At 41.1% G+C, this 17,964-nt stretch overlaps 2 protein-coding genes and 1 long non-coding RNA gene across 12 annotated transcripts; 2 read left to right on the forward strand and 1 right to left on the reverse strand.

Annotated features, from left to right (window-relative positions):
• Positions 1 to 86: 86 nt before the first annotated feature.
• LOC111252017 (endoribonuclease Dicer-S-like) lies at positions 87 to 14,225 on the reverse strand. 10 transcript variants are annotated; one of them, XM_022809306.2, is made up of 8 exons: positions 12,101 to 12,241; positions 10,942 to 10,998; positions 10,616 to 10,632; positions 7,196 to 7,427; positions 6,429 to 6,569; positions 5,113 to 6,080; positions 4,722 to 4,908; positions 87 to 4,135 (listed from the first exon to the last, which is right to left on the reverse strand). In XM_022809306.2, the coding sequence occupies exons 4-8, from the start codon at positions 7,409 to 7,411 to the stop codon at positions 1,307 to 1,309; spliced, it is 4,341 nt and encodes a 1,446-aa protein (XP_022665041.1). In that variant the 5' UTR covers positions 7,412 to 7,427; positions 10,616 to 10,632; positions 10,942 to 10,998; positions 12,101 to 12,241; the 3' UTR covers positions 87 to 1,306. The 10 variants fall into 10 exon arrangements, with proteins under 10 accessions (XP_022665041.1, XP_086846532.1, XP_022665037.1 ...); XM_086990406.1 differs by lacking the exon at positions 10,616 to 10,632 and adding an exon at positions 11,706 to 11,793 and having other exon boundaries at positions 12,101 to 12,237; XM_022809302.2 differs by lacking the exons at positions 10,616 to 10,632; positions 12,101 to 12,241 and adding an exon at positions 13,015 to 13,146.
• LOC147755509 (uncharacterized) lies at positions 10,510 to 13,200 on the forward strand. The gene is made up of 2 exons (XR_015328625.1): positions 10,510 to 10,597; positions 11,377 to 13,200. It is a non-coding gene; the product is annotated as an uncharacterized LOC147755509 (long non-coding RNA).
• On the forward strand, positions 13,979 to 16,394 carry LOC111252021 (uncharacterized). The gene is made up of 2 exons (XM_022809321.2): positions 13,979 to 13,991; positions 14,224 to 16,394. Exons 1-2 carry the CDS (start codon positions 13,979 to 13,981, stop codon positions 15,183 to 15,185), a joined length of 975 nt encoding a protein of 324 aa, XP_022665056.2. The 3' UTR covers positions 15,186 to 16,394.
• The last annotated feature ends 1,570 nt before the right edge of the window (positions 16,395 to 17,964 follow it).

Genomic DNA, 17,964 nt, shown 5'->3' on the forward strand with positions numbered 1-17,964 from the left:
TAATACTATCTTACAAAGACACCACTTAATAAATGCAGAATACGTTAGCAAACGTAAATATAGATAAATGAATCAGTCACGTAATGTTCAAGCTTAAACCTACACATCTATTGACACACTTCCCGTTGAACATTTTCATGCTTTACGACATCATCCATTTGTGTGCGATAACGATTAGTACAAACGAATTCGATGCTTTTTATATAGTTGTTACTGGTATGGCTGAAACATTATGCTCAAAGTCCAACATCAAAAATTTATTGGAATGAAGAACCTGACACAGTGCTAAGCGTTGGAAGCGATAAATTCAGTTTCAAATTTAAAGAGTTATTTTCTATACAAGTCGTATAAAATGTAGCGCTGATCTAATAAAAATCGTTGTAGTTATCTTAAAATTTTCGCATATGCTTTTAGGAGATGATATCAGTGCGTCTCCACTCAGTAGCAGTGGTTCCTTCTATTTCAGAATATCAGCTATTCTTGATTTCATGGAATGTGTGCTTAGCAGCACTGGCACATGATAAGAAACAAACATTTATTGGAGACCTTTCTAATAAAAAAAATCTGCATAGGGAAAAACACTTAAATAAGATATCAGTGAAACAGCTGCTATACGCATCATAACAGATCTGTAATTTCTCATAAAAAGGATGCATCAAAGAACAATGACTATCTTAGGTTCGTACGAATTGTGCAGTATGAGTTGTGTACAAACTTTGATGTTTCGTAAAAACTATAGTACTTTATTTCACTGTTCATTAAAGCTAGATATAATGTGTATAATACTGTTAACGACAAAAATTAAAAAATAAAATTAACATTTATATAATGGCATATACATAAAAAAATGGCTTTTTTAACTTTTTTTTAACGTTTTAAACGTTTTTTAACTTTACCATACGACACAGAACTTCGCCTTATTTAATAGATAGTAAACTGTAAATATAACAGCAAATTATTAATTACTAATAAATTATATTATCCGTAATGAAATATTCTAACGCTACAAGAAACATCATCCGATAGCTGTGACGCCGCTGTGAGTACACTTTTTCGAGATGGTGTGTCTAAACCTAGGGTAAATACAGCTTATATGCTAGCCTGTGGCATCGAGTCACATGGTAGCGCAGCCATTTAACTGCAGACATTTGATTACTAGGTCGAAGTCGGTTATCATATCGACACTATTGTCAAAGGTCAAAATAGAAGTGCTGTCTGTGCAGTGCGATACCTGAGATTATCGCGCGTCGTTATATTGTTTTTAAAACCAAGAAGTACGACGCACGTCCAGTTGACGACAAACTTCTCAGAGTTGTAGTTCCTTCGCGATTCTCTCCATAGCCCCAAGAAAATCTTTTCCGCACTGTTTCACTTGATCGAAGTGGCGCAGCGCTTTCTTAGCTAGTGTAATTCGGGCAACTTTCTTGTTGCGTGCAGTTACGGTGAAACGTTCATTCATGACACTCATCTCAAGACGAACTCGTTTGTTTTCAAGAATTTCGATTTTGCCATATGTGACCATATTAGGGTACATTTCCATGAGCATAGTTACAGGATGCCGCGGTATATCAGTTAAATAATTTCGAATAACGTCATCCCCTATTAGTCTCCTAAACACAATCCATGTCCGCTCAAAATTCATAGCAGTGTCGAGAAAAACTGCGCCTATTAGGCTTTCAAACAGATCTCCAAGAGGTTTTGGCACATCGACAGCGCTAACGTCGTCCGAATCATCTTCACAAATGAGTACCTCGTCCAAAACGCCCTTCTCCAACGCCGCCAAATAGCATTCAGTCAGCCTGAGAAGTACAGGCGACTGATGGAGCAAGTGCTTATGCAGCTGGTGATTCGTGACGGCGCGAGCTAACGTAGTGTTGCAAACGAGGGCTGCACGGGAGTTGCTCAACTCGCCTGGGCTAAGCTGAGGGCAATTATAGTATAGATAACGTGACACCAAATAATCGACGACGGCGTCGCCTAGAAATTCGAGTCGCTCATAGGACCGCGTCAAACAATTGCGTGTATAGGATTGGTGGGTGATAGCTTCCAATAGCAGTAATGGCTTCGAAAATTGATAGTCTAAAATTGTTTGCACTTCGTACAATTGGCGTTTGAACCTCGGCAAATAACGAGATACAAGCTCAGCTTCAGGTTCGGTCCAAGAGCTAAGATTAAACCTCGAGACGAACGAGCCAGATGTTCTACAATCTAACTTCAGACCTAAATAGTTCAGAAAATTTAGTGCTCCGTTAGCTCCAGACTTTTCAAGATACACACCTATTAACGCTTCGACGGAATCTGCGCAAATCTTGCTCTTGTATTTCTGTACGATCATATCCTGATGACCGTCAGCTGTTTTACATCCCGGCGGCAAGAAGTTCGCTCTGGCACAGAACTGCAGGCTTTCCACTGCATCTTGAATTTTGTGTGGTACGGCAAGGGTCACGAGATGCATGTTAGACACGAGGCGGCATCGTTGTTGAGTCAAATATCCTTCATCTTTTGAATCAAACCTGCCGAAAAGGTCTAGGGTGACCACAAGTTTAAGATACGAGTCTCCAATTACCTCATACCGTTCGGAGTCAACAATATCATTTGCCGACCGTGGCGAAAGCGCTGTATAGATGTCGATAGCAGAAGGTCCCGAAGAATCAATAGGCTCATCAAGAATAAAGGTGATACCATCCAATCTGATATTGTCTTTTGATCGAAACGATCGTGAATCGTTTGAAAGTCGTTCGTATCTCATAGAACTTGCTTCCTGAATCGCCTTCCCAATTCCGGCATGTACAATGTTCATTCGGATATTTTCAGCAACTAATAGTCGGTTGAGCCGATACAGACATGATGCTACAGAAAGTCCCTTGGACCACTGTGAAGCAGTCAGCAGTTCAACACAAATATCATTCCTGTGTTTGGCGTATCTTCGCTTAATCGCATCGGGTGTTTCCTCTTTGTACATCGTTTTAACTCTATGGTGACATGCGACGTAATCAATATTTCTAGGCATACCCAGCAGAGATACTGTTAACATGCCATCTTCTTGAAAAAGTTCCCCCACGAAGTAGGATCTTTTTGTTTCTCGTTCATTTAGCTCACTGGTAACGGTAACTACAGAATCGATACTTAAAGTAAAATCCGTGGAGTTCCTTAGCATATTCATCAATGTATAATTCAACTTGTTACCAGAAATTGGAACGATAGCAGGGGCGGCAAATGGATCGCACTCAACCCCAGCAATGCGGAGAACACGCGTCACCATGTATCGATGAAATAAGCTGCATATACTCCACTGTACCTCTGTGATGAATACGTCGTGAATCTGTTCAACGCGCACTGTTTCCACGCCTGCTTTAGTAAACAAAGGGAAATCAGGGATTGTTCCCACATCCTCAGTGTTAAATGTGAGAATACCAAAACATAACGGCTCATTTCCCACATTGAATATTCTTCCATGATAATTCTCATCGACGAATGGCTCATGAAGAGTGATGCGAAAGGCAAACACTTTAGCACAAGCCGGAAGTCTTGGAATTGGGCAAGTCTTCAACTGACTGGCTTGGGCTCTGCCACAGGTGATTGAAGAGTCTTGTGTGATCGTATTGTTCTTGAAAAGAGCTTTGATTTCATCTGAGACCTCTTCGTCGGTCCACTCGTACGTGTTAGCCGGAGGTCTCCTTTTCGGTATAAGGTTTTCTGTGAGTTCACCGACATCATACAGTCGCTTGCACGCTTCTAACGCGGCAGAAATTTTCGCCTTTATCTTATTTTCGAGAAACTTTCCATATATTTGTTGGCCAAAAAGTTTAGACTCTCTGGGGAGTTCGATGTTGCACCGTATTTTGTGGCCATAAGCATCACTTTTGATGGTCGTATATTGAAATTTAGGTTTTAAAACTTTGAAACGGTCATCGCTTAACAGATCACAGTACCATTGCAAGATAGTACGTGCCGACTGCGCGGTGATGATCGCTGAATCACGTGGCTTGTTTGGAAAGGCGAACAATGTTGGCAGGTCCGGGTCATCGCGAAGTGCCTTTTCCATGTCGGCACTATCAATATCCATATTATCTTGCAGGCAAAGCACCAATACGTTAAGTTCAGACTCCTTTAATTGCTGTAGAGCTACTGACATCTGCAAGGTATGGCAATATTAACAGTATAAAATTTTTTAATCGTGACTCAGAAGTGATTCAACACGTATAAAAATTTGAAAGCTGGTAGGTTTTTATGACCTACAGCTCGCTTTATAAGTTAAAGCAACATTTATTTGCTAAGAGTTCATCGCAAATGATAATTTGATAACACACTAAACAAATCGATATGCTTCTACGACTAGGCACTCTGTTTCTTTAAGATACTATCCGGCAGGCTCGAGCAGCTTAAAAAGAACAATGCAAAATGTAAATAACTAGTAACACAATAGTAAGAAGACAAATGCCTTTTGTCACTTACTACAATGATTTCAATCTATAAGTCCAGCAATATTAGTCAGTGTGAAAACTTCCGTTTTCATTCATGGGTACTCATATTGTCCTAACGTAAGTGGGTAGATCTGAAGCAAGCTGTTTGGTTTACAAGCCTTGCTAAAGGCTGTAAATCCAAGCATATCAAGAATTAAGACTTCCTTCCTTCTCTATGTATCGCGTATAGATCAATTAGTCTATAATGAAATACGCATATATGGCTAATTTCCATTAACAAATTATCTCTGCACTTGCCTTGTGGACCGTATTCCTTGGACACATGACGGCATAAACTGACGGCCTACTTCGTGCCCTCCCTCGGCTCTGAACGTAGCTTCGCAGATTTATTGGCTCATTGAAACGGACGACAAGGTTACAATAAGGGATATCGATCCCTTCTTCAATAACCGCCGTGGCAACAAGAACATTAAGTCGTTTTTCTCTGGAACAATGCCGAATTACAGTGGTAAATTGATTGATCAAACCCCTATTTACGATTTTGTAGATTTTGTTGGTCGAAAAAATTGCAGACTGTTGGGAATATCTACTACATGCCTAACGGCTGCGTCACATCTGTTTAGAATCAATCTGGCATCAGCACAGAAAAGCCCTGATTTTATACTAAGACAGAGTATAAGTCACCCACCGAAAATCATTAAGAACGTGCTGGTCGCTATCAGTTGTTTCGCGTTCATCAACGAAGTTCATGATCTTCGACTGGGTATTGCTGAATTGTGACATAATTCCCTGGCCCATGATAAATCCTGGGCGAATGTATCCATACCGGTTCGGGCAGCGTCGACTTAGCATTGATAACACACACCACAGGCTGAACACTGTGTAACGCTCTTGGGCAAAGACAACACAACATAGCGTTATGTTACTCCTTTCAAATGAACGGAACATTTCAAGAAGCCGATGCACCTTTGGTGGGAACGAATACTGTAATGGATCAACGAGTATATTTCGCAGATCGGGAGGAATCACCACTGGGTATTGATTCTTCTGAAAGCCGCATCGTACGTTTGTTGACCACGCTTTCAAACTAGCTTCTACGCGCTCAAGACTCACTAAAATAGTTTTGTATGTGCCGATTACGTGTGACTCAGCTAATGAATTTTCGAGTAAATTTTTAGTAATATGAATTCGATGCTCTATAGACTTTAAAGCACCAAACGGTCCAACTTCTCTGAGTAAACGCTCGATTTGTGCTACCAAGGAGTTCTCGCCGTTAGGCGCACAAAAAACGCTAGCATCACAAGGAGATACATGGACCTGGATTTGCACAGGTGGAATTTCGTTGTAGCTTACGATGATCTCAGTTGGCTTTGTACCGTAACTGATCGCATCGACTGAAGTGACTATTTTTGAGTTAAGACGAGAGCAGAGTTCGCGCACTTCCTTCTGGACGCTAGTTGGTTTGACCTTGCGATTAAGCACTGATGCCGTCAAGCCAAGTATTTTAGGCCGCTTTCCCTCTTCAAGGTCCTTATAATGGTTCTGCATGATCTGGACATAGGGAGCCTTGCCACTTGCGGCGTGACACTCATCTAGGACCAGCAGGTTGACGCTGGAGAGTTGGACATAGTTGAAGTTGAGAATGTTAAGAAACACCTGCGGACAGCATCAGAAAAAGGACATTGACTGCACGAAAACGTTAATGGTTTTTAGTACATACGTCTGGTCTTCGCGACGTCGATATAGTGTAAATTGTTTTGATTGGCAATAGCCCTGAGAATTTTATCAAATACGATATCTATGAAAAATGTATGCAACGCTTTCTTTTCTGTTAAATGTCATAAAAAATGTACAATTTTAATTTAAGCAAAGCAATTAGGGAGCTCAGCAACGCTAGATGCGATTAGTAAACAGATTTCACGCCGCCGGAATTAAGAAGTTGGTATAGAATCCCTTGAAAATGATTGTTCAATCTATGAATTACAATTGACGTAAATATCTTACCTGCGGAGTCATTACGAGCACATTGTGAGCCGAAAATTCAACTGTCCATACGGCTTTTGTCCATAGGTCTACATCTAATCCAACGTATACGCCAATTTCGGCGTCTAGAAATTTCTTCAAGTAGTTTACTTGTTGCTTCGCCTGAGGGTAACACAGAAATCGCAGAAGGTAGGTGGAAGATCAGCTCAACTGCTACTAGCTACTGCTAATGGTTCAGGTATTAGCATTACACGAACGAAGCAAAAATCGGAGGAAAAGAATATTTTTATTCAAAATTATGAACACATGCATATTACCGCGATTTCGAAGATATGCAAAGATATTTTTAAAAAAACTGAGTTGAAGATCAGCGCATTAATTATTCTGTTGGTCTTGCGACGATGGCTAAACGGTATGTAGTTAGTAGTTTAGATCGATAATTGTACGGCCTGAAACCCGACTGGCATGTTGGGGTTGTTGGATATTTATAGATAAATTACCTCGATAACTTTTCTTGTTATGTTTTTGTATCGAGAAGAGGCGGCCAACTGAAGCTGCAAAAAGCTAAACCCTCATGTACACCTGAAATTTCCTTCTAGTTTAAATAATAACGATTTATACAAATGATAACGAATTATAATATTTCTCAATAACTTGTTTCTGAATAACCAACATTTCTGCAAATTCGTCTTACTTCATATGCTTCTTGGACTGAGATTCGCACTGAGGTCAACAGATCCAAAGTGACTCCCTTGTTATGCCTTCTGTTGCAGTGATATTTAACTTACCAATGATACGGTTGGTGCAAGAAAGACGCTTCGTTTCCCCCCTGCCTCAAAGCATGAGTATGTTTCATATAGAAGCTCCTTGATAAGCATTACCGATATAAAGGTCTTCCCGGAGCCGGTGCCAAGGCAGATGATAACATTCTGCTCAAGCGTCTTCTCAAGAATCTCTACTTGGTAGTCGCGGGCTGCGTGCTCGTACCTTTTAGCTTCGGCCATTTTTCTGTTCAATAATCTGTACGATAATTTAAACAATTAAGCCATTCATTTAGAACCTATTTTCAAACAAAGTGTATGTTATGAATTACTTTTCAACAATCGTAATCTGTCTCGTTGGTAAACTTCACGGTCTCTATTTGACGGTTCCAGCTTTTTTGAATGAAGCATTTTGAATCGAACCTGGACCGAGTGGCGATCGCCATTTTACAAGGAGTTATTGATTAACGTTTTACTGGTCTGCCTACTGAACACACAGATACCTTTCAAAGTACCGGTGGTAGCTATGCTAATTACATACATTTGCTGACCAACATCTTCAGATAAAGTAAATCTGCTATTTAAGTTTTCGATCTGCGTTGCCACGGAACCCATTAAAGCGAAAGCTGCATAAGATAACAGATGTGATTAATCAACCGCCGATGTAAAGAAATACCTAAGTAACAAAGTGCATACAAATCGGTCGACGAATCCTGTACTTATTAGAAATCACTTTAGTAGGTATGCGCGCAGTTGGCATCCCTCATAGAGCTCTAAACGTAAAACGTTCTAACAGATTGATTGCGTATAAGGAATTTATTGCGAATTAATTATAAAGCGCATATATTGTATTACGAAACCTATATACTACACGATTTATATTAATAACGAAAATTATTACATTATATTAATTTCAATGTTTACTTCGAAATTACTACCACAAAGATGATGGAACTGATTTCACTCGGGATTTTTTTATCTTTACGATGATCGAAATAACCTATAGTAAACACAATTTTTGAAGCACTTACGCTCAGATTCTTTTGTGAGACTAATAAAGCTCTATCAGGCTAGGTCGATAATATAGGGCGTCACGATCAAAGAGGCTTCGAAACATCATACATGAAAGGAGCGTTCTGAACATGCTAGAAAAACAACTGCACAGATTTGGCCGCTTGCGTGAGCAAACAACACGCTGTTTACTATCGCCAATGGTGGAATCAGGGCCATAAGCCTATAAAAAAGATTAGTTTTGTCTAAATAGTTGTAGTTGCACACGTATTTCATTATTTTCATGCCTGTAAATGTGAAAATTTACTATTTAGAAGATTAAAATGGCGTACTCATCTTATTTGACCTTTCAACGGCAAAGATATCGAAATGACTTATAGTGTGAAAAGTATCTGTACGCCTTGTAGATAGTAGAACGAATGGCATATCTAGGAACAACTGGACTATTTTAAAAGCATTTATCGGCAACTTTCTTTTTTAGAGACGATAGTTCCAAACATTTTTATGCTCGCTTTTATAATCTTCTTCGATGATAGCTGCATAAGTTGAACACATTTAGTTAGAGGCCACGTCACATTGATTCACTGTTGTTGATTATCTTATTATTATAGCCAACTGTGATTGTTTTTCAGAATTGGAAAAATTGAGAATTAGCCAACAATGCTAGCCAAATTATGAGCCAAGGGTTTTTTGAATAGTAAACCCGGTTTATGTTTGCATAAAAGTGCATGTGGGGTGCTTAAACAGTAAATTTCCGAGCACCACCCCATCGCCACATACACCGTAAGTAGCCTCCGTATTATTCTACAGACGCGTGAAACAAAACATTGAGCTCGACTAAAGCTAAACAATAGATCACTCGCAAGGACACTTTACCACTGTACTATTACCAGGGTTACTTACAGATACGAGTAGACATGCACATGCTGAACAACTGATTGCTTTACCCGCAACAATTGGTGATAGCGCTCGCAGCGCCCTTAAGCCCGCCAAAAAAAAAAGAGCGACAATAAACGGCAGCGTTTTAGTGACGTCTGAGGTGGTAACGAGGTGTGACATCACAAATCATTTTACGCGAGTAGCTGGTTCAAACCTGGTCATCCATAAAAAATTTTTTTACGGAGTTTCTCCGAGTCACAAGTATGCTTACGTTAAATTTTTCCCAGGTTAGGATTAAGAAACGCGTGTAAACAGAGTGAGTAACGTGAGTAGTAATGATTGAAGTTACAGAAAGAAGGCACACGAGAACGCATCTTCATAGTGAAGAACGCAGGTGTAAGTCACAATTCTGTCGACGGAGTATATAAAAATTGCATAGGAAAGCGGAAGAAATCACTGCTCGTTTGCTAGTTCGGGTGACGGCGCTCTGACTAACGTGTTTGCCTGCTAAACTTGACGGACACATAGCGGCCTATGTTCGAATTGAGCGGATAGGAATGTTTGGCTGCTAGTTTATTGTGTGATGGCGGTCAGCCAACTGCTGAAAGGTTCCGGACGAAAAAAGGTATTAGTATCGTATGTGTTTGTAAAAAAATAAAAAAAACTTGCGAGAACTGCAGGCAAAGAGGTATCAAAAATAGATTTCCAGTGGCCAAGCAAAAAGAAACTTTAATCATACGTTTTCCTTATTCGATGCTTATATATATATATATATATATATATAAGCATCGAATCATAATCAGTGTATGAATAATTAGATAGATGAATAAATACATAGGTGAGATGCCGTCTCTGTCGATGCAATCAAAGTGTTAAATCGTAATAATTCTACGGTAATTATTATAACTTTATAAAGAGCACGCGCTCTTTGTCAAGTTATAATACACGCTGGAAGAAATGCGATACTGAAGCGTTTGGCGCACAGAATTTTAAAATAGGCTTTGGACTTTGTTATAATTTATGGAATCAATGGAAAAGAGAATCATGTTGCCGCTGCTCTCATGCTGACAATAGGACGTCACTTTATCTCTCGAATGTTTAGTTCTTGAGGAAGTCCTCTAGATAACTTTGACAACGGGCTAGGCGAGTTCACGTCAGATAATTTCCGAATAAAAAAGGCTACAAATAAAAATCCTATCCTTAGGACCATGGTAGGCAGGTTACGATGATTGAAGCGAAGTTGACTGCACAATTATGGGGCAAGTATCGCGAGTTGTAACTTATCAAGAGATCATTAAATAGTTCAAATAATTACGGCTGATTTTTTTTGCTTGCATTCACGACATCTATGTAGTACGTGCGTCCCCTGGTTCCCCCGCCATCAAGTTTCTCTTAGCCTCTATACTGAACCTTTACGTTGTGGAACTTAATTAATTTCTGGTTCTCCTCTTAGGAAGTCTTGCATCGTCAATTATAGTTAGCCGTCTCTCAGGTAGTCGAAGCAACACCATTTTCCAATAATCGAGAACAGCTATAAGCGTAAGTACAAATACAAACCATTAATCGTTGCCTTCCTAAAAAACAAAAAAAATTAATTACACGGCGAGAAGCAAAAGTCTATTCACAGGTTTAGAGTCATAATTTTACATCTGTGCAATGGTGCAATAAAACGTCTTTGCTTTTTCCTTCCATGTACATACATAGACGTATACACAGAAGAGGGAGGCACGTATATATATATATATATATAAGAGTAAATTCGACAAATATTTTTATCGCAGTTACCCTTATAAGAAGATGTCCATATCGTATATAGGGCGCCTATTTGTTGTAGTATGATAGATGTTACGAGAATCGAATCGCACTGCGCGACACCTACTTACATTGCTGTCAAACTGTTGCCGGAGATAGTAACAGGCACCAGAAAATACTTTTGGTAACTGAAAAATAAGCGAAATAGTAATTGCTGTTACGTTACAGCAACACGCATTGAATTTGTATGATAGTTGTGTATTGTATCATGGAACCTTAAGGATAAAAAATAGATAAAAGTAGGCCAGGCGGAAGCGGTAGCGATAACAAACAAAGGAAATGATACGTTTCGCATTTATCAAAAATGTTCACCATTTTAGCAAACTTACTTTAGGTTTGCCTTTTATTTTTACCTTTAGATTAAGTGACAAAAACCGTAGATAAAAATTTGACCATTGAACTGAGACCTCAATCCTATTTCGAATGAGAATAAAGTTATTGCTGAACTTTACCAAGCATACTAAAAGAAGTTGCTTTTTCATTCTCCGCTACTTTTTATTCAATAGGCGAAGCAATGCACGTAAATGATATCCAAGCAGAAAAAATTTGCCGGTAAATCTAATAAATTATGAAAAGGATTTCCAATATCCTGGAAACGGCTGTCTTTGACGAAAGAATTCTTCGAAAGCAGGTTTGTACATTAATGCTATAAAAAAATAAAATATTTCTGCGAACTTCCGTCAGACTCATATTGTTGCATAGTTTAGTAAACCTCAGCTTTGTTTGGTACCTAAATTGGGCAACAACTTGTCCCTCCCGTAAGGTCCTACAAACTTCGTGGCTCGTTAAAAATTGATTTTTTTTTCAAGCATATAGAGCGCGCTGGACGATTTACCTATTTATTTTCTGCAGCAATAAATTGAGAGCTTGGGCTGGTGCTTGCCAAAACTGCGGCCGCATTCGTTATTCAAGCGCGACGAACTCTGCAACGGAAGTAGTATCGTTTGGATTTTTATGCATTAAATAGCAGGAAGCTGAAAGATGACGGTGATGACGAGTGGCGTACAGCTCTGCTATGTTATGTTAGATAACCAAGCAGTGACTATCCTAAAAAGATTCGATTTGTGATCTTTGTAGTACTACTCAAATCAATGTAGCTAAATGTTATGCAAAGGACTTTGTAATTCTCGTGACAAAGCTGAAGTTTATTGAACCATGCAGTAGTATGTGTCTAACGGAAGTTAGCAGAAGACCACTATATTTCACGTTTTTTTTACTACCTGACATTACCAGTGATAAGTAGAATAACTTCATATGTCTATTGCAGAGCTAGATCGTCCATAATTCGTTCGGTCGCCACAGTCGTCCCAACGAAGCCGACGAATTAATCCAGACAGCGGACTCCACTTTATACATGTTAACTTCTGTTAGAGCCACCTTTTCTTATTCGTATTCTGCTACTCTCGTTATTTTTATTATGATGGCTGAATTTTCGTCAGCTTCGGCTGTCAGCTGATATTGAAGAAAAGCTTGTGCTTTCCGACCTCTAGCGGATTTAGCTTCTCTTGCAGCCAATTTCAGATAGCGACAACTGCAGCCAGCCGCAGCGTCACGGATAGCCTTCCCCACCACTGATATCACTTGTGGCAAGGGTTGCAACGGCCAATGGTAATCAACAACATCGACTTGTCGAGGCGAGTTGATTCCATCAGCCTCTCCTGCAACAGCCGCCCCAGAGCCGCTCTTCGTCGTCAGTATTCGATTGCAAGATGGCGACTTCTATGCCGCTGTCTAACCGCTGATCAGCTGGTCTGGTCATTTGTTTCTCGTATACTGACAGAAACTGTTTGCGTTTTATGTCCAGTATTTAAGCTGTTAGGCATTACTAGAACAACTGGGTATCAGTTCGAAACAAAGTGTGCATAAGTCCGGATTCGAACCTACACCATCACGTGCATTCACTTTACCAGGCAAACGCGTAATCGAGTGCGCTATCACGGGGACTTTCAATATACAGATAATGTCCACAGATCGAGGTGTTGCTGTTGTTACACTAGTAGTCATTAAGTAGCAAGGCTGCGACAGAGAAAAACGGCGGTGGAGAGCGATGAAGCGCTGCTAAACTGAATACTCTGCTGCTGGTAGTGATGGTCTCTTGTTTACTGTCTGATTAATGCATAATACATAATACAGGCTTTTCTTACCTTGTTTCTACGTATGTACCAACGTCCGCCCTGTCGTGTGGCTGTGGTAGAATGGAGGAGTAACCCGACATAGACAGCGAGTTCGTACAACGCGCAAATCGAATGACTACACTAGTTTTCTTAGTGCTGTAGTGAATGGTATTTACGAGAAATATAAGTTTTGTGGAAAAAAGCTACGGCGACCGTTGCTACTTGATCGGACTTTTGATTAATCGGGGGCAGTTGTCACTCGATGGAACCGGCACCCCCGAGCGCCAACAACAGGCAACACTATTAGAGAAGCCGTAAAAGACGGGGCTAGCAGACAACATATGGGCAAGCGAGAACGGCCAATCTGCTGAGGCGTATATGTATTTTGGGCTCGGCTTAAGGAAGGTGTTCGACACGATACTAGTGTCGAGGTCCCTGCGACATAGCAGTTATTTGTTTTCACCGTTAACACTGAGAATCTCAGCGGTGGAATAGAGACGTTAGACGTTCACGTAACGGTTGGAAACTGTTCACGACTGAGTCTGAGTGTGGCTCAGGAAGGACGGGAGAAATCGGGCCAGTTTGTCAGCTCTAATCCGGAGTGCTGTAGCTACTCACTGTTGCGTCACCGTGTCCAATTTTAGTGTCAATGAGAAGCACAAAGTCTGTTCTAAACAAACGACATAACGTTATGGATATAGTACTGTAATGTGAAAAGTTTATGCAGAATCTAAAGTGGTTCAATCAGACATTCGGCTTAAACGTTGCCAAACGAAAAAGGCACGGATAAAGAAACACTCCGCTGAACAGAACTTACGATGTTTCGTGTCGGTGGACTGCAACGAGGACAGGCTAATGTATTTTGACTTACATTGGTGCGGAAACACTCGTAATGGTAGGGCTGCGTACAAGGCTCAGACCATGTGACTCGCTAAATGAAAAATAGGAATATCCTGTAGACAAACCAAGTTTCGATTAACCGAGAACCTTATCTATGCACGCCGAAGGTGGGGCGTAATATTCATGTGTATTGAATGTGCTGATTATTTAGAACTTATTAGGTGTGACGAACAATTTCATATCAGATATTAGTGTACTCTGGTGTACGACGAGTCAATTTCTATCGAACGGAGATGAGCGTTCGTTACTCGTATCATTGTTGGCGTTGATGACCGATACGCTTGCCGGTACGCCCGCTGGCGAGTTCCGGCAGGAAGAACGATCACAACGAAGAGTAAGGGACTGCATGTGAACTGTGCTTAACAGACGCCCTGGAAGGGGGCGGTGTTGGAGGCGGCCGGGGAAGGCCTGGCCCAAGCTTGCACGGCCCTGTGAACAACAACAAGAGGCCAGCGCCCAATAACAGCGGCTGGCCGGATGACAACAGATCGAACGATGAAAGCGAATTCGATGGTACTCCTGCCGCCAAAGAGGCGCGGCCCTTGGAAGAAGCCCATCTCAAGAATGCGCTCGACAACTGTCGGCACTTCCTGGCGATTCGAACGCCGGGTCGAGTGGGTCGCGAGTTCTTCGATGTCGGCTGCGTCGAACTTGCAAGGAGCTTGCTCGGCACCCAGCTCGTTCGTCGACTCACCGACGGCACCTTACTCCGTGCCAAGATTATCGAGACGGAATCGTACCCTGGTGGCGAGGACCGCGCTAGTCATAGCTACAATGGACGACGAACCGAACGCAATGAGCCGATGTACATGGAACCAGGCACCGCGTACGTGTACCTCACCTATGGCATGTACTTTTGCTTTAATATATCATCGCGTGGCGACGGTGCGGCAGTGCTGTTGCGTTCGGCAAAACCCCTCGTCGGACTCGAGCGGATGCAGCGTCTTCGAGGCAGCCGCCGAAAGGATGGCGGCAGTAAACTGCGTGCAAATCAGCTACTCAATGGACCATCCAAGCTTTGCATGGGGATGGCCATTGAAAAGGAGACAATGAACAAAGAGTTTGTGCCGAGTAGTGAACTCCTTTGGATCGAATTTGGCCAGGAGGGATCATCGAACAGCCTAACCGCAACGCCAGAACTAGCGACTGTTGGTCCCCAACGTGTCGTGACCTCGAAACGGGTCGGCATCGATTCTGCTTCTCCGGAGTGGTCTCAGCAACCTCTTCGATTCTATTTGCTGGACGAAGCGAGTTTCGTCAGCGTGCGTGATCACGCCGCCGAGAAGGCATTCTCATTGTGATATTATTTACGATATACGTGCTATTGCAATGAACAACTATTAATGTATTTCAAAAACAGAAGAAGGAAAAGTAAACGATAGTAAGAGTGTAACGGTAATTTATAATCTTATTACATCATTATCGGTTGATAGACCCTGCTACAACCAAAACAGCTAATATGTTAACATAACAATAATGTTATGTCAGTTTGATATTCACAAATTAACAAAAGAATTTGCAGTAGTTTAATAACAAGCTTTATTCTTATGGCTTTTTCACTAAGAAGTAATTTTTAAAATTCATTTTTTTGAATCTTGCGTGTCCTAGACTAACACTGTTAAGCAGAGAAGTAACTGTTTTTCAAGTCCATTGGACTCGGCAGCGTTGACCCTACTGCGTAGACTACGGCTTCATCCTTCGTAATATGTGAATCGCTTCCCTCATGTTCCGGAGCGTGTTTACACGCTCCTTTCCGTAAAAATACACCAACCGTACAGTTTTACCTGATAGTATAGATGTTCATATGATCAATGGGCATACTATATAGGCTTTTCTTCCCTTCAAACAGGAAAGATATATCTTTTTGTGGCAATGCGTATGAAAATAAAAGAGCATGTTCATAAGCTGAGTCGGCTAGTGTTCCGGATTATGCGTCCTCCTTGCGGTGGCATTGAGAGGACTACAGAATAATGCAGTAGATTAAAAAAAAAACAAGTTATTTGCGCGTACAATGAGTATAATAAAAGAGTGGCGGTGATATTAGTGATGGGGATGTTAGTGGCGGAAATGACTGGGAGAGAAAAAGAGCGCGTTCAGCGCTATGGGTCTCTGTAATCGCATCTAAAACGAGGTGACGCGTGAGTTCGACGGCTGGAGTGACAATAATAGTAATCGAATTGAGTGGATGGTAGATGATTTCTGAAAGACAACAGTTAAACAGGGTGGTCTACATGGCCTTGAATAGCGCAGTCTACCAATAGACTGAGATCGATGTACACACACACACAGACACACGCTCACACACACAAAAGACACATATATATATACAGACAGAGAGAGTATTCAAAAATCGTGTAGCTGATCCTCGCCCTAGCTGTAGATACGTGTCCTAGATAGAAGCTAAGAAATAATGAAACTGTTCGTGTGACAAGAACGAAATTGATGTAGTTGACGCCGACAGACTATAATAACCAAATAAAATTCAATAAAGGCAGCAGCAGGAAAGCTAATCGGATGATTGTCGACTCACCTAGGCAATGCATTACCGCTGACGTTATTAGTACGAAAAACGCACAACATACGATATACATAAGCGTCTATTAAAAGATATGGCGGACACTATGTTGAACAACTAAACACCAGAAACAACAAGAAAAAAACAAGATTCGCATTTACCGACCCAGCAACTGCGCAGTATAGAAGGATATATATGAACAGCAGCAGCAGGTCTTCGCACGACCGTATACCACTCTAATCCGAGCAGCATGAGATAAATCTAAATGGATACTAATTGTTCTGAATGATTTAAACACTCAAGTACGATCTTTTGCAGTATTTTTTTCCTTTATTTTGCTGGTCAGTAGATTCATTCCATATATATATGAGAAAACCGGATCCCTCGATTAGTCAAGAGGGATTAGACGAAGGCGAGTGAAGCCAGTTAGCGAGGCGGTTTGGCATAAACATAATATTACTATAAGTTAAGGAGTTTATCTAGAGCGAATTAACTTTGAAAAAATTACGTTTATTTCGCATTAGCGTGCAATTACTCAGGATAAATGCGCGTCACTAACGCTTCGATTCCAGCGAATAGGACAATAAGAACAGTTTGATGACAGCCATAACGAATCACATTGACAACAAGCACGAAGGCTCACTAACACCTATAAACGTTATATTATAATTATTACTATACTTGACGTGCACTAAAACGGGCACAATGCTTCAATCCAGCCCTAGTCACAGCATAGTCCTTGCAATGTCATGTAACGATTCGACTTTATTTTATACCTGATGGAACCCATTGAGGATGATGTGCATCCGTACGACATCATGCGACGCGTGGCATCAATATAGCAATACATAGAGAGACGCAGTGGTGCAGAGGAAGGGACCCAGTAGCGACCGATTCGCCGGCACAACTTCCGCTAAATTGGGGTTCTACTGACGGCGTGTACAGTAAAAGTTTGAGGGTCTACGTCGTGTCCTCTGCCATAATAACTACTGTAACTAACAATTCCCGGAGGATCGGCTATCGACACGGGCGCTTTTCGGCCGCAAGGCTAACAGACGGCATTTCTTGTTGGTTGTGCGCGTCACCTTGACTCGGGCGTTGTGCACCATGTTCCATCATCACGTGGCCGGTGATAGATAACGTTGCTTAGCTAAAACGAGCAGGAAAAAGCGCAACATTGGAGCCTGGGTGGGGTGGCAACTGAAGAACTGTCCTGTTGACTGCAACAACTTTAGTTAGCGCAAGAGATATCCGCATTATAATTGTATGTACGTGAAGGATCATTATCAGGGAAAAGCTGTTTAACTTGTGTTATCGGTTGTTATTATTACTTTGGTGATTAATAACAAACGTCTGGTATCAGAGTTCTTAGCTTTGTGGCGTACGTGCATGAATGGATACCACACTCAGTTCCTTTCACCTAAATAAATAACTAATAGTTTCCCACACAACATCTGTATCCCATATGATGCAATCGAAGTAACTAGCGTCATACAGTACATTGCGATAATACCTACGTAGTAGCACCTACGTGCTACTTATCAATCCCGTTTATTTAATGTCAA

The sequence above is a fragment of the Varroa destructor genome, unplaced genomic scaffold (genome assembly GCF_002443255.2).
Source record: "Varroa destructor unplaced genomic scaffold, Vdes_3.0 BEIS01000005.1, whole genome shotgun sequence".
NCBI lineage: Eukaryota > Metazoa > Arthropoda > Arachnida > Mesostigmata > Varroidae > Varroa > Varroa destructor.